Source organism: Microplitis mediator, chromosome 10 (assembly GCF_029852145.1).
Source record: "Microplitis mediator isolate UGA2020A chromosome 10, iyMicMedi2.1, whole genome shotgun sequence".
Taxonomy (NCBI): domain Eukaryota; kingdom Metazoa; phylum Arthropoda; class Insecta; order Hymenoptera; family Braconidae; genus Microplitis; species Microplitis mediator.
This window is the reverse complement of record NC_079978.1, coordinates 17,271,257-17,285,629: the sequence shown is the minus strand read 5'-3', so window position 1 is coordinate 17,285,629 and position 14,373 is coordinate 17,271,257. Positions and strand designations below refer to the sequence as shown.

The following is a 14,373-nucleotide window of genomic DNA, read 5'->3' as shown; positions in this document are numbered from 1 at the left end:
GCTCAGCGATACGTGCAATTGCCGATCTCCGCCTTCGTATAACACGCTTGTGTTTTCAACTTCGTTACGACCCTCTTTGCCAGAGGCGTTCCGTTTACATGACTGCTAAACCTAGCCACTCTATTATACTACAATTTTAGTATTCACCTAATTACGATCACTTTAATTTATAATACAATCGTTTTGCACTGTAATAAATTTGTGGAGTGAACGTGAATTGAATCCAGAGTGGATGATTTTTTACTCATTTAATCCCTTCGGAGTGAAATTCCATTCCGAAGGGGAGGTTATTTTAACGCTAAAACTCCTTTCAATTTCTAATGTAACAGAATCCATATTCACTCCGAATTCGTTCCAGATTTTTTTACAACGTATATTAACATTAATTTCACACTCTTGTACAACCACTTTTGAATAGTAGGCAACTTAAGTTGATTTTTATTGTGCAAAATATTAAAAATTAAAATTTTGCCCACAAAATTTGCCCACAAAATTTGCAAAATGAGCTTTGAAAGCTCATGCTTTCAAACCGCAATTTCAATTGAATAAGTTAATAATCAGTTTTTTAATTCAGTTTTTTTGATAATAATTAAATTTACCAATTTTTTTTATAAATATAGGGGAAGGGGCAAAGCGAGGTACCGCCAAAATTGAAAAAAAAATTTTTTTTTCTTATCATGTTTTTTGAACATTACAAAATTACTTTTGTACATATTATTGAGCATTATATTGAATTTTTTTGGGAAATCTTTTTCAAAAATCCAGTCAGTCGAAAATGTTAGGGGAGAGGGGGATAGAGTGGGCCCCTTAAGGAAAATAATTATAATGTCATTCATTTTTTTTACGCGTTTACTTCTCTTTAGACTTAATACTTATTTTCACTTCATTATGCTGCGTCCATTAAAATTGAAAAATCGAAAATTAGGGGCAAAGTGGGCCCTCCAAAAAATTTCGGATTTGATATTTTTTATTCTTTACACGTGTGATACTTGCAAATACCTATAAAACAATTGTATTTCAATAATATAAAAGTCATTTTAATGTTGCTGCGATATAACTTTAAAACGTTATTTTATTATCTTTTACTTTCTTAATAAATTATATTTAATGAACAGTTTTGGTGGTCTATTTTAGCCCTCATTGTATAAGAAATTTCGATAAGCTTATCCGTCCAAATTTATCAGCGTATAGAAAATTTTGAGGGGCCCACTGTGCCCCCATATTTTTTGAAATTTTGAAAATTTTAAGGGGCCTACTTTGCCCCCTCCTCCCCTAATGACTTTTGGTTCACGATAAAAACTATTAAAACTTTTTTTTTCCACTTTTCTATCCAATAATTATGTAAAATTTTTTTTTTCTTTATGTAAATTCCTTACGAGTAAATGTCATTTAATCAAATTTATTTAGTATCCAGAAATTTTTTTTTTTCACCTTTTTTAAGGGGTACCCCATTTTGCCCGCAAATAGTGAAAATTTGCTCTACTGACTTTGAACATTATTAACAAAAAAAGATATAACATTTTTGAGTCCCCAAAAAATTAGTATTTTCTTTTACCCCTCTGCCCCCGCCCTTATTTACCAGAAAAAACTAAGAATTTAAAAAATAAATAAATTTTAATTATGCCTAAAATCAAATTTTTTTTATCACAACGCTGAATCATATTGATTTTAAAAATACATACTTATTTAGGCACTAAAGAGATGTAAAACTAGTGGAAAAAACACACTATCAGCAATTTTTACTTAGGGGACACTTCTCTCTTCCCCTATCCTTTGAGACATCGTGCAATAAAAAGTACATGTTTAAACTGAAGATGCCCTTAATAATCTATGAAAACGATTAAAATCCCTAAGCTGCTTCAAAAAGCCTATTTCCATCAGCAAAGGGGACACAGAAAGAGAGAGAGACAGTTGTCATACAGACGAAAAAACAACATCCGAGTTCTGATATTAAATAAACAACGTGATAATTTTTTAAATTAATATATGTTTTAAAATCACAGATAGCTTCTATATTTTAATTTACTTATATAAATTAACCCTCTATTGGTCATATGCTTCATGGTGGTTCCTTGCAAGACACGTATGTGCACTTAACTTAATATATATAAAGCAATATATATTGAGACAAATCGCTTTTCGTCTTCGCGATTTTTACCAGCAGCCACCAGAATTCGCGGGTTGAACCCTGGCTTAGGCTGGCCTCTAACAAATTTGATTTTACTTGGACAGAGCAGTGGGCTGAGGTTCTTGCAAAGCAAAGACCCGCACTTATTCAAACTCGGCAACGTATGAGAAAACTTATCAACTTACCTCACGGCTTATAAAATTATAGAATATTCTTATTGATGGTCAAATTACTATTTGTAACTTAATTAATATTTATTTTATCAGACTATTTAATAATCTTACCAGTAAAATAGGAAATAAGTAGGATGAACAGTGATAGATGGAATAAAAGGAATTAATCAGAATACTTTGCAAGTTTATTGCCAATTATAATAATCAAAATTACTTACAAGAAAATGCAAGCGCTGGATATAATGTAGACAGATTCGTGGCACAGTATAAATTTTATATCGCGAGTATATCGCCGGTAACGTACAGTAATATTTATTTGAACTAACTTTGTTTATAATAATCAGTAAACTTAGATAGTAAAGTATATCGCAAGAGAATTGCTAGTAATACAACTATAACGCAAGTTAATTTCCCGATTTACAAAGTAGTTATCCGTATGAACAAGGTCGCAAATAAATTGCTCGTATATGACAGTAAAACTAATTTATACGTCTTATCACTAATTGATCCAGGATCGAAGTGAAGTTCAATCACCGTAGGGTCTTAGGGCTGAATTTTTGGGCTCGCTCCCCACTTCCCCTCACGGTCATGCGTTGAGGTGATAACTAGTCATGTGACCATGGCACTATGACTAGCTTTAGGTGGTTTCAGACGGCAACGAGACGGGGAAAAATGGGAACCGCAAGGCTGAGGGAGAAGATGACAATTCACATTGTCTCAATATATAATTGAGAGAATGCCAAAGTGAGACCCTTGAAAAAATATACGAACCATCAACAAAAATTACAGCCATATTAAAATAAAAATCCATGTATTAAAAGAATTAACAAATACATGTATGTATTTTATTTACTGACTTTTGAGGATTATTTGAACTGTGAATTATTTTATCATCAAATTTTGATGAAAAAAAAAACATAAAATGAATTAATATACGATCAAAAAAAAAAAACTCGAATTTGTCAGCCTACCGGATATAGAACTCAAGACTTATAACTCAAAGGGCGTGAGTTCAATCCCATCTCAAGTCAGTGGTTTGCAAAAATAAATTCGGAATGTAAAAATATTCAGTAACTGCCCGGGTCCACTCTAAAACCAAGTGTGTAGTCGAAATTAATACACTTGCCGAATAACATTGAAACGCCATAAGCAATCTATATAGATTTTTAACACACCGTGAAACGTGTTTTAAGTGACTACAAAAAACTATAGTTTTGTTTACGGCCTTAAACATAGAACACACTTAATATGCGTTAAAATAATGCACTTGTAACACACTTTGTTTTAGAGTGTCACAATACCTAGCCTCAATCTAGCCTTATTGAACCCAAGTAAGCCTCAATCCAGCCTCACTGAGTAAAGAAAGCATTTTGAGCCTCAAATGATTCTCAAAGATCCTCAAAAAGCCTCGATGAACCTCAAATGAACCTACTACACGGAAAGAAAATTATAGCAGCGGTTCCCATAATTTTGTGAAATTTTTTCCTATACCAACATAGGAATTACGACCATAAATTATGGGAGCGGTTCCTATAATTATAGGAATGTTTCCCATAATTATAGGAATAGTTCCTATAATTATGGGAATGATACCCATAACACTATAGGAATGGTTCCTATAATTATAGGAATGGTTCCTATAATTTATAGGAATACTTTCTATAATATTATAGGAATCATTCCTATAATTTATGGGAATGATTCCTATAATTTATAGGAACTATTCCCATAAATTATAGGAACCATTCCCATAATATTATGGGAATGGTTCCTATAATAGTATGGGAACTATTCCCATAATATTATGGGAATGATTCCCATAATGCAATTGGAATGGTTCCCATACCATTATGGGAACGGTTCCCATAATATTATGGGAACCATTCCCATATCATTATGGGAACCATTCCTATAATATTATGGGAATGGTTCCCATATTATCATGAAAAAATTAATTTAAAGAAAAGTGTGGTAATCACTTCTACAATACACAGAAATATTATTAAACATAAAAACAAAAATTCAAACATTGAAAAAAAAATCGTATTTGGCAAAAAACATTAAAATTTTTAACAAGAATTTTTTGTCAGCACAAAACATTCAAGAAAATTCAAATTTTGGGAAATTTCTACACTATTGTGCAAAAAAAAAATTTAATGATATTATAGGGATGGTTCCCATAACATTATGGGAATAGTTCCCATAATATTATAGGAATAGTTCCTATACCAATATGGGGACCATTCCCATAATAGTATGGGAATGATTCCCATACCATTATGGGAATGGTTCCCATAATGATATGGGAATGGTCCCCATAATATTATGGGAATGGTTCCCATAATAGTATGGGAACCATTCCCATACTATTATGGGAACCATTCCCATAATGGTATGGGAATCATTTCCATACTATTATGGGAATGGTTCCCATAATATATGGGAACCATCCCTATAGTAGTATAGGTACTGTTCCCATACCATTATGGGAACCATTCCCATAATGCATAGGAAAACTTCCCATAATTTTCTTTCCGTGTACTCTACTATGTAATATAAATTCGATTAGTATTACTTGAGGCTCTTTGAGCATTATTTGAGGCTCATTGAGGCTTTTTGAACATCATTTGAGGCTCAAAATACTTTCTTTACTCAGTGAGGCTGGATTGAGGCTTACTTGGGTTCGATGAGGCTAGATATTGTGACCGACGAGTCAGACATGGTTTTTTTAATTTAAAAAAAAAAAAGTGCATTTTAATATGATAAAATGCCGCTAGCCTTGAATTCCATCGCTACAGAAAAACAAAATTCTCAAATATTCCTGATTCAATGAATTTTTTTTTGAAATCCTCAATTTTCTCGGATTATGTAGAGATCTCCTCTGACCGAGACAAATTTTCTCGGCTCAAAAAAATCTTGACGGTTTCCAAAAACGTTTGTCTTCAAAAATATTTCTTGACTCAATAGAACTTATTTTTCTGTGTAGTGTCTCAAACGAAGAGAGTGATATACTTGGGACAAAAATATCGCGCTGATCATTAAATAATAAAATAACTTCGTTCCAAAAATTATATTTTTTGATCAAAGAATAAATTTTCTTCAACTAAAATTAAAATACTTCAATAAAGAATTTTCTTGTTCTTGATGCAGTCTAACATATTCTCGAATTAAAAACACAGATTGACTTAACTTTAAAGCAAGAGTTCACTTGTGAAGAAAAAAAATCTTGTTTCAAGTGAAATTTTTTTTCCGTGTATATAAAAATTTATAAGTTTTCGAAAATTAACTTTTTGTCAAAGTACATTCACTTATTTTGATATGCTTATAAATTATAAATGCCAGGTATGCATCTCAAAGCTGCAAATAAGTTTGGTCAAGTGTCCTTATCGTATATCAAGTTTCCCTCTTTGATATCAGTTATATGTAAATGAAATTCAATTTAATTATGCATGAAGATAATTATGCTTATATAGGGGAAGGGGAGCAAAAGGGAGTAGGGTTTTGAGTTTTTCGAGGCTCTAATCCAGATTATGTTATTTCAGTTTAGTCCTCAAAGTGGTAAAATTTTAGGATAACTTTCTATACTGTTGTCAATCTTAAAATTCTAAATTGATCCTCGAAACCCTCATTGAGAATTTCGAGACTTAAATCCGAATTTGTTTTTTGACTCAAGAAAATCAAGTTATTTTTCTGACCCGGAAAATTTTTTATTTTCAGTAAAAAAAATTTTTTTATAATCGTGACCCATTTTACCTGCGAGTCAAAATAAATTAGATAATATACACTTGACAAAAAAATAATTTTTCTGAAAAATGTAAATTGGCCACGCCGTCAAAGCTGATCAATTTGATGCCATATCCTTTTTAAAAATTGTAACGGAGCATTATTAAACAAAGAATAATTTTTTTTTATTTCAATAATTGTGTATCATATTGCCCCGATCTCCCCAGTTTATATATGAGTTCAAATGTATAAGCTTTCAATATTATTTAACGTCAGAACTCAAAACAAAAATATCTTATTTGAACTTTTTTAAACCGCTACTAGATTTTGAAGTGAATGAATTAGAAAATATTATATGCCATTTTTTCTCGGATGTTTAAGGTAAAAAAATATATTAATGAGAAAATAGAAGCTTTATCGCCAGGTGCTGAACGTGACTGTACCTACGGCAAGATGGCGACTGAAGGCTCTCGACGGAGGCTGTTTCCTCACCCTCTTCATCCCCCTCGCAACAACTCGCAGTTCTTTCTCTCTTTCCCTCATCTCTGTACGTTAAGTTACGTTCGTTCGTTCACTCGCTTGCCTCTCGGTACTTGAGATTTTTTTACCTCCTGCAAGTACGTGAAGAGCAAGAGGGAGAGTTGGACGGAATAAAAAGGAAAAAAATAAAAATAAATAAAAGAACGGGAAAAAAATTGTAAATCTGAGCACAGCAAACTCGTATACGTCGTCATCGATCCCTGTTAGCACACGATCATACTACCTCGTGTAATTTTTCATTTTTATATTTTTTCTATTAATGAAAATTATAAACGTATGAAATTATGAACAATTTGCAATAAGAAAGAAATAATTTCAATTATCGAATGTTAGAAATTTTTGAGTTTTAATCACAAACTCTACGATCTCTACGATGAAAAGAATGGATAAAGGGAAAGGGATGAATACAAAATAATTGATCAAAACTATACTTCTTGATGTGTATTAAATCAGTATAGGGGAGGGAGAAGCAAAACGGGGTGCTTAGGGAAATACCAAGTTTTTGAGAACTTAAATACACTAAGTCCTTTTTTTTTAATGATATTCAAAATCAATAGAAAAAATGTTCAGTTACCGTTAAAAAAAAAATTAAAATCAATAAATCATTCGCATTTAGACCTCATAGTCCTCATTGAGGATTTTGATTACTTAGAGAGTTACTTTCTGGGCGGCAAAGGAATTGAGGCTTTTAAGGACTTAACTAGAATTTGTTTTTTGACTCGGGTTGATTTTATTGACTTATTGGGCTCGCTTTTGAATTAACTATAACTTGATCTTGACTGCTAAGTTTTTTTGGTTTGCATTTGACTTTGTTAACTTGATTTTGGCTACACTTACCTTTCTTAACTTCAATATGACTTTTGTCACTTAAAAATTTAAGTTAACTAAGTCAAGTTCAAGTCAAGCCTGACTTGGATTTGACTTAAAAATTTAAGTCATCGTGGCTTTAATTTGACTTAGTTGGCGTAAATCGATACTAAGTAAAACAACTTAGTTAAAAGCAACTCAAAACCAAATATTTTTTCAGACACAAAATATTTTTTCCATTTATTATAAAAAAATAACTTAAACTTTTGACTTAGTTTTGTCTTGCTAATTTGCTTTATTTTCAATTTTTTAAATTATACCAAAACCAACTTATTTTTTTGACTCAGGTTGCCATAACATTTCCCACTCTTTTTTACAAAATCATAAACTATTTATTTTGTTTTTGTTTCAAATATATATTGTAAAAAATTTTGGTGTAAAAATGGCCCCCGAGAATTTTACACGGCCGTGTAGTGTGAAATAACGGTGTAAAATATCTTCGGTGTTAATTATCCATCCGTGTAACATTTACACGGTGTAGTCTACTTTTTTTACACCATCCCGTGTTACTCTCCATAATTTTGATTAATGAGCGAGCAGCAAATGATTACTGAACATTTTTAACTAATTAATCCATAAGTATATTAATTTTATTTAGATATTAAGTAGATTTTGATAATTTTTATGGTTTTTTTTCTTAACGCAAAATTATCATACTACAAATTTACTCGCTTGACGGTGTAAAATTTTTTAACTCACACCGCGACACCGCCTAAATCTAACACGATATTTGGTGTAATTCTCACACCAAAACTTTCACACCGTCCAAAAATTTTTCACAGTGTAGTGTCTCATTCTGCCCCGGTCTCCTCTATACGATATTTTAACCTCGTACTTAATTAATAAATTTTCACGCAAGATAAGCCCTATACATATATATTGATACTTATCACTCAATCTATAAACCACGGTGATTTTCGCCGGATATCGTTTAACACGCGTTCAAGTGACTAAAGTGGCATGACGCGTGACGCGCGCGGACCGTCATGCATTTAACGCAATCATCAATCTGTCAACTTCAAGTACATTACTATGCTTATGCACTTATTTCTTCTCCTTTAAATCATGCATGCGACTACTCTCTTATTTCATCCATTTATATATCGACTGTTTAAGTGGCAGTCAAATCACTGAATTTCAACATAAACGCGTTTTTCATATTTTTTTTTTTTTTGTCTAATGCAAATAGAAATAAAATTTATTATATTTACTTAAAAATAAAATATTCAAATATTTTAAAAGATATTTAACGCTCGCGATTTCAAGTATACATATATAAGTAATATAAATATACGTAAAAAAAAAGTTTCACTTAAAATATATATGAGCTGTGATGAGAAGAATAAAAAATTAATAAATAATAATAAAAAAATGTCGAAATATATAATTGATGGATAATCAAATACACGATACGTGTATAAATAATGTGAGAATAAGCATAAAATGGACATCGTGGCATCGTCACATTCAGCTCACATCAGTAAACAGAGTTGTTATTAGAGCGCAGCGGGAGCGAAGAGATCGAAGAGGAATGTCATGTACTCGATGTTGATACAGCTGAGTGGTCCACCGGGTTCCACAGGTACAGACGCTGATGTTACCGTGCTTGGGCTTCTGTTTGGCATACCACTGGGTATGGGGCTAACGGACGTGCGGCAATCCTCTGGTTTATGCTGGGAGAAAAAATATTTAAAAAAAAAGAAAAAAAAGAGAAATGAGTAAGAAAATATAAGTATGATAGACAAAGACTGAGAAAAAGAAATTACAAGGTGGTCTTGTATGACGGTAGCCACCTGTATTTATTCTTAATGAGATGATTCGTCTCCTTGAATAAAAATTTCAGTGTCTCTTATATACATATATGTTGTATCGCTTCTCCTTTAGGTATAGATTTATGTACATGCGCGCCCACGTTTTGTTTGCTTGGCACACGAGAACGTTCTACTGTCAGCCAACCGTTTTATTTTTGCTTGACGTCACTCCCTGTTCTAAAGCCAACTTTTTGAAATAGTCTACTGATTTTTTTACGGCACTATACGTCCAATTCAATATTTTTATTCATATCTATTTCTTGTTCTAATTTATATTGCTGTCATCCTCGAAACCAATATCGGTCATTTTTTATTTTTATTTACAAGTTCAAATCAGTCAGAAATATAAAACATAAAAATGATTAGACAGAAAAAATGGATTTCTTGGTGCAAAAAATTTTTCTCGCCCCAAGAAAATCTTTCTTTGTCCCTGGAAATTTTTTGCATTATAGATTAAAAACGAAAATTTTCTTATAGCAAGAAAAAATTTCTTGCGCTAAGAAATTTTTTCTAGTTTTGAGAAAACTTTTGTTTTCATTTCATAATGAATAATTTTTCTTGCGGCAAAGAAATCTTTTTTTTTGTGTGTAAATTATAGTTTATTACACACCGAGGGTGAAAAGTAGAACATTACAGCTCTCGTGCGTAACTAACCACTTGAGCCGAAGAATTAAATTTCAGTGGCAATTTTTTTAAAATAAAAAAATAGTATCTTGTACATCGTGTGGAATCGGTATTATACTCGAGTGTTGCCAACACACGGGAGTATAATACTCGATCTCACTAGATGTATACAATAGTTTATGTAATGAATGCACGAAGAAAAATGGCTAAGTCAACTTCATGCAGTCATAGTTATGAAAATAATTTACTTTATTATTATTAAAAAAATATTTATACTTCATGAAATTGAATACTTTGTTTAGTACTATTCACTTGAAAAAAAATTAACTCAATGAAAAAAAGTCATCTTTGGTGTTATGTCGTATCAATTAATAGAGATATGTAAGGTTATAAACTCCAGCTGACGTTGCCTTGATCTACACATGCGTGTGCTAATTAATTAAATGCGCATGCGCAGCCTAGAAATTTTGATCATGTTAATAAGGCAGCGAAATTCAAAGGGACGTCATAAGAAAGAAAAGTGATAGATAAGTTATTGGCTTGAATTATCAAGTAGAGATATAGGGGAGACCGGGGCAAGACGGCCCACCTGGGGCAAGAAGGCCCACCTCAAAAATTAACCAAAAATTTTTTTTTCTTGTTTTCTTTTGATTATCACAAATTTAGATTATTTACTCATTTTTAGCCCGATACGTGAAACTTGGGGCAAAATGAACCACTCGAAAATTCTAAAAGAAAATGTATTTCATAGTATTATAACCTAGTCATGATTAATTTAATAGAAATATCATTTTTTGTTAATTATATGGATTTGGATTAAAATAGAGCATTTGAAAAAGTTAAAAAAACCAACACTCAATTTTTTTCTACAGAAGTGAAAAAATGACTCGTATTATATCAAAAAAGGTCATTTCGAGTAACATTAAAGTAAATACAGTTGTTAAAGAGAAAAATATAAACATTTGTTACGCGGGAAATTTTTTTACAATTAAAAAAAAACAAATTTTTTTTTTCATTTTTTTCGGAGGGGGCCGTCTTGCCCCGAAAAAAAAAAAATTTTTTTTCAGGAGCTTCACCAAAATTTTGGTGAATTGAGTTCAAGTTGGACAAGAGTAAATCGACTTGATGGTTAAAAGCCACAAATAATAATAACCGGCTTAGGTGGGCCGTCTTGCCCCGGTCTCCCCTACTTCGCCCATTTCACTCAAATTCAGTAGTTTAATGTAAAAATTAGTGTTTTAACAGTACATTGCAGAGCGAGTGGGTTAGGTGAGTCTTTAACCGGGAAGCACAATGTTTTTAACACCAGTCGTAGGTGCACACGCACGAGCGCCAGAGGGTGCTTAGTGTGCACCGGAGACGAGTGCTAAGAACGTTGTGTTTGACGGATAAAGACAACCCACGTGCTATGCACTATACTTTATTCAACAATTGTCTGAATTTTGCGAATTTTTATGTCAGCAAAGTAAACCCTAAATCAGGTGGGGATCTATATGATACTAGTTCTTGACTTCTCTCACCACTCATTTCTTATTTATTTTAGTTAATAAAAAATAACTAACGTATTCATACGTAAACACTGACATCAAAGTTGTTAGATTAATTGTACTACTCATTCTGAATATATTTAGTGTCGAGATTAGTTGCTTGAGTCATAATAGTAGAGTTTGTTTTTGAGAACGGTCGATAATGACTTTTGAGGAATGTGTTTATGGATTCAAATGCGGTTGTTTATGACCCCATAAACACACGCTGTTGAGGAACATGGGACGCCATTTGCTTTTTGACGAATTATTAACCACCATTTTAAACGGTAAACGGTCATTTAGAGTTTGCTTTGCAGATATGATAAGTCGCGATAATCAGGCATGCGTTGAATAAAATATATTGAACCACTCTTTCGACCAATCAGAATGGATTGTAGTTTAATATAAAATTTGATGAAGCTGTCTTTAGCCAGTTAGCGGCGTATTCTTCGACATGAGTTACATAAAATATAACACTGATATTTTTATAGATATTTTAACTCTTAATATAAAATTAACTTTACATGAATAATATTGTCAATATGTAAAATATAATATACTAAAAAAAATATATCATTATTATGATTTCAGAGTGCGAGTTCGCCCCGTCGGGTAGCAGTCCCAGTCCTGGTAAAAGATGGAAAACCATGTGGTAGTGGAGGTGGGGGTGGAAATGAAGGCAGTCGAGGTGGACCCAGTGCTGCGTTGGCAAGTCCGGCTCCACATATGACCGCAGCTTCAAGTCCCCATGGAACTCACCATGGCGCAAGTGTATCCCATCATTCAGTAGTTGGTGTTAGTCATGTAATGTCTTCTAGCCAAAGTCTTCAGCATTGTTCTTACACAAGAGCTGGTGCCCAGCAAGGCATGCAACAGCAACAACAAGCCCAATGTGGGGCTTATTTACCATTACAGGGTAGAGCCTGGTAGTGCGCGCCATCCGCGGCGGGGGCCGCGGCCTACGCCAATCCCTCCGTCGCAGGCCCCTGGGCCCTCGCCGCGGATCCGGCTGCCTGGTATGCTATTCCTGATGACAGCCCGTGAATATAATTCACCAATTGCCAATTTTATACTAATTAAAATTGTGTATTTTCAATATCTTTCAATATATATATAATATATTATTGTATATTAGAATGGAAATGAAAAATTCAAAACATTTGTAAAAAAAAATTAAAAACCAGTGAAAGTTTTATAATTTTTACTATTAAAATTTGAAAGTATCAGACTTTGTAAAATGATTAATCATTAATCAATTGCGGTGATATAATAGGTTTTATCAGTGATTTAAAAAATTAAAAAATAAAGACAAATTGGGTTGCGATTGGACAAATTTTTTAAAAAATATATATATATCAAAAATAAACATTTATAGCATCAGTGAAGACTTTTATCAATGAGTGACATATATTAGATGAAAAAGTGTTTTCTTATAGAGAAAAAAAATGATTTAGAATGATGTTAATATAATTGACGTCATTAAAAATGTCCATAATACTTTTTATTTAAATTGTGTACTTCAATTGGTGATTATACGATTGTGTATATAAGTAAAATTAGCTTGTAAAAGAAAAGTGTCATATAGAGTTAAAGTATTGATGGGGTTCAAAAATAATGAATAAATGAAACGAAACGACTGCACACATGAGGTACGAAGGGATTCGAATCTACATTTATGTGCATTCGGAATAGAAAAAATATTTTTATTTTTATTTTAAAAATGTTTTTTCTTAGGACCTCATTTGTGCAGCAAAAAGTACCGGGCGCATGGAAATTTTTATTATTATTATTATTAATATTATAATTATTATTATTTTTTTTAAATATAGTGATGAATAAAAATAAGACATGTAAATATATAAAACCCTCGTCCCACTCGAGAATATAGTGGCTGGGGACTGTTCTCGACGTACCAACGAATTTTTAAGATTTGATGATATGACGCGGTGTTATACAAGTAATGTTAGAAAAATATATATTAATATAACAATTAAAACAAAGAAGAGAGTTAATAAAATAATTAAAAAAAAAATTAATAATTAAAAATAGTGGGTAGAGAATGAGGGTGAAAATGAAACTAGTAGAAATTATTATTAATATTATTATTATAAAGTTTTGTAAATAATTTAAAAAAAGAGATATTAATAAAAATAATACTAATACGGATAAAAAATATTGTGGTATAAAGTTAGTAATTTTATTTTTTTAATTTACAGTTTATTATTATACTTTAATTATTTTGAGGATTACAATGAAATATATATTTGAATCCTGCGTATTATTGATTGTACCGACTCGCACAATGCCAATAAAACTAAGAATGTTTCATTACATTTTGCGCGTTTTTATATACATATATATTGACGATTGTGAGCAGCACAAAAAGCCTTCTCTTGGTTACTTTGATAGTACCATGGAAACCCCTGGCAAATATTATCAACTCCCCTGTTAAAGTACGATTGCGATTATACCAAAAGGTAAGCCGATCTTCTGAATTCAACAGCATATATATATAGATATATATCAAACTTCAAAAACATGCCATCTATCAATTACCTAAATTTTTTTATTTTATTTAATATATAAGTTTAATCTGTTCATTATTATTTGATTGTTTATCACTTATTTGTATTGAAAAATAAAATAATTTCTTTTATATAATTTTATACATATATATTTTTTTGTATTTTTTATTTACCATTGAAATGTATCTTTTACACTGTAACAAATCGGGAGTGAATTCGTAGTAATTACGGATTTTATTTAAATCCGAACTCACTCAAAGTTCTGGAGTTAAAAAAATCACTCTGCATACGGAGTTTGTTTTTGCACAGAGTGATCTGGATGTTATTTCAGTTCGCATTTACTCCGATTCAGAGTTTTAATTTTATAATAAACTCCCTTTCGAAGTGAATTTTACTCTGAACCGAAATCTCAATATTTAAATCAAACTTTCCATCGGAGTGAACTTCATTCCGTGG

The 14,373-nt window shown here is 31.7% G+C and overlaps 1 protein-coding gene across 1 annotated transcript in view; it reads left to right on the top strand.

The window, feature by feature from the left end:
- LOC130676038 (homeobox protein Nkx-2.4-like) overlaps positions 1-14,056 on the top strand; it is a 46,018-nt gene extending 31,962 nt beyond the window's left edge. The window contains exon 4 of the mRNA XM_057481999.1: positions 11,984-14,056. Coding sequence (XP_057337982.1) covers positions 11,984-12,322 — 339 coding nt within the window. The 3' untranslated portion in view covers positions 12,323-14,056. The remainder of the gene's footprint in view (positions 1-11,983) is intronic.
- Positions 14,057-14,373: the final 317 nt, after the last annotated feature.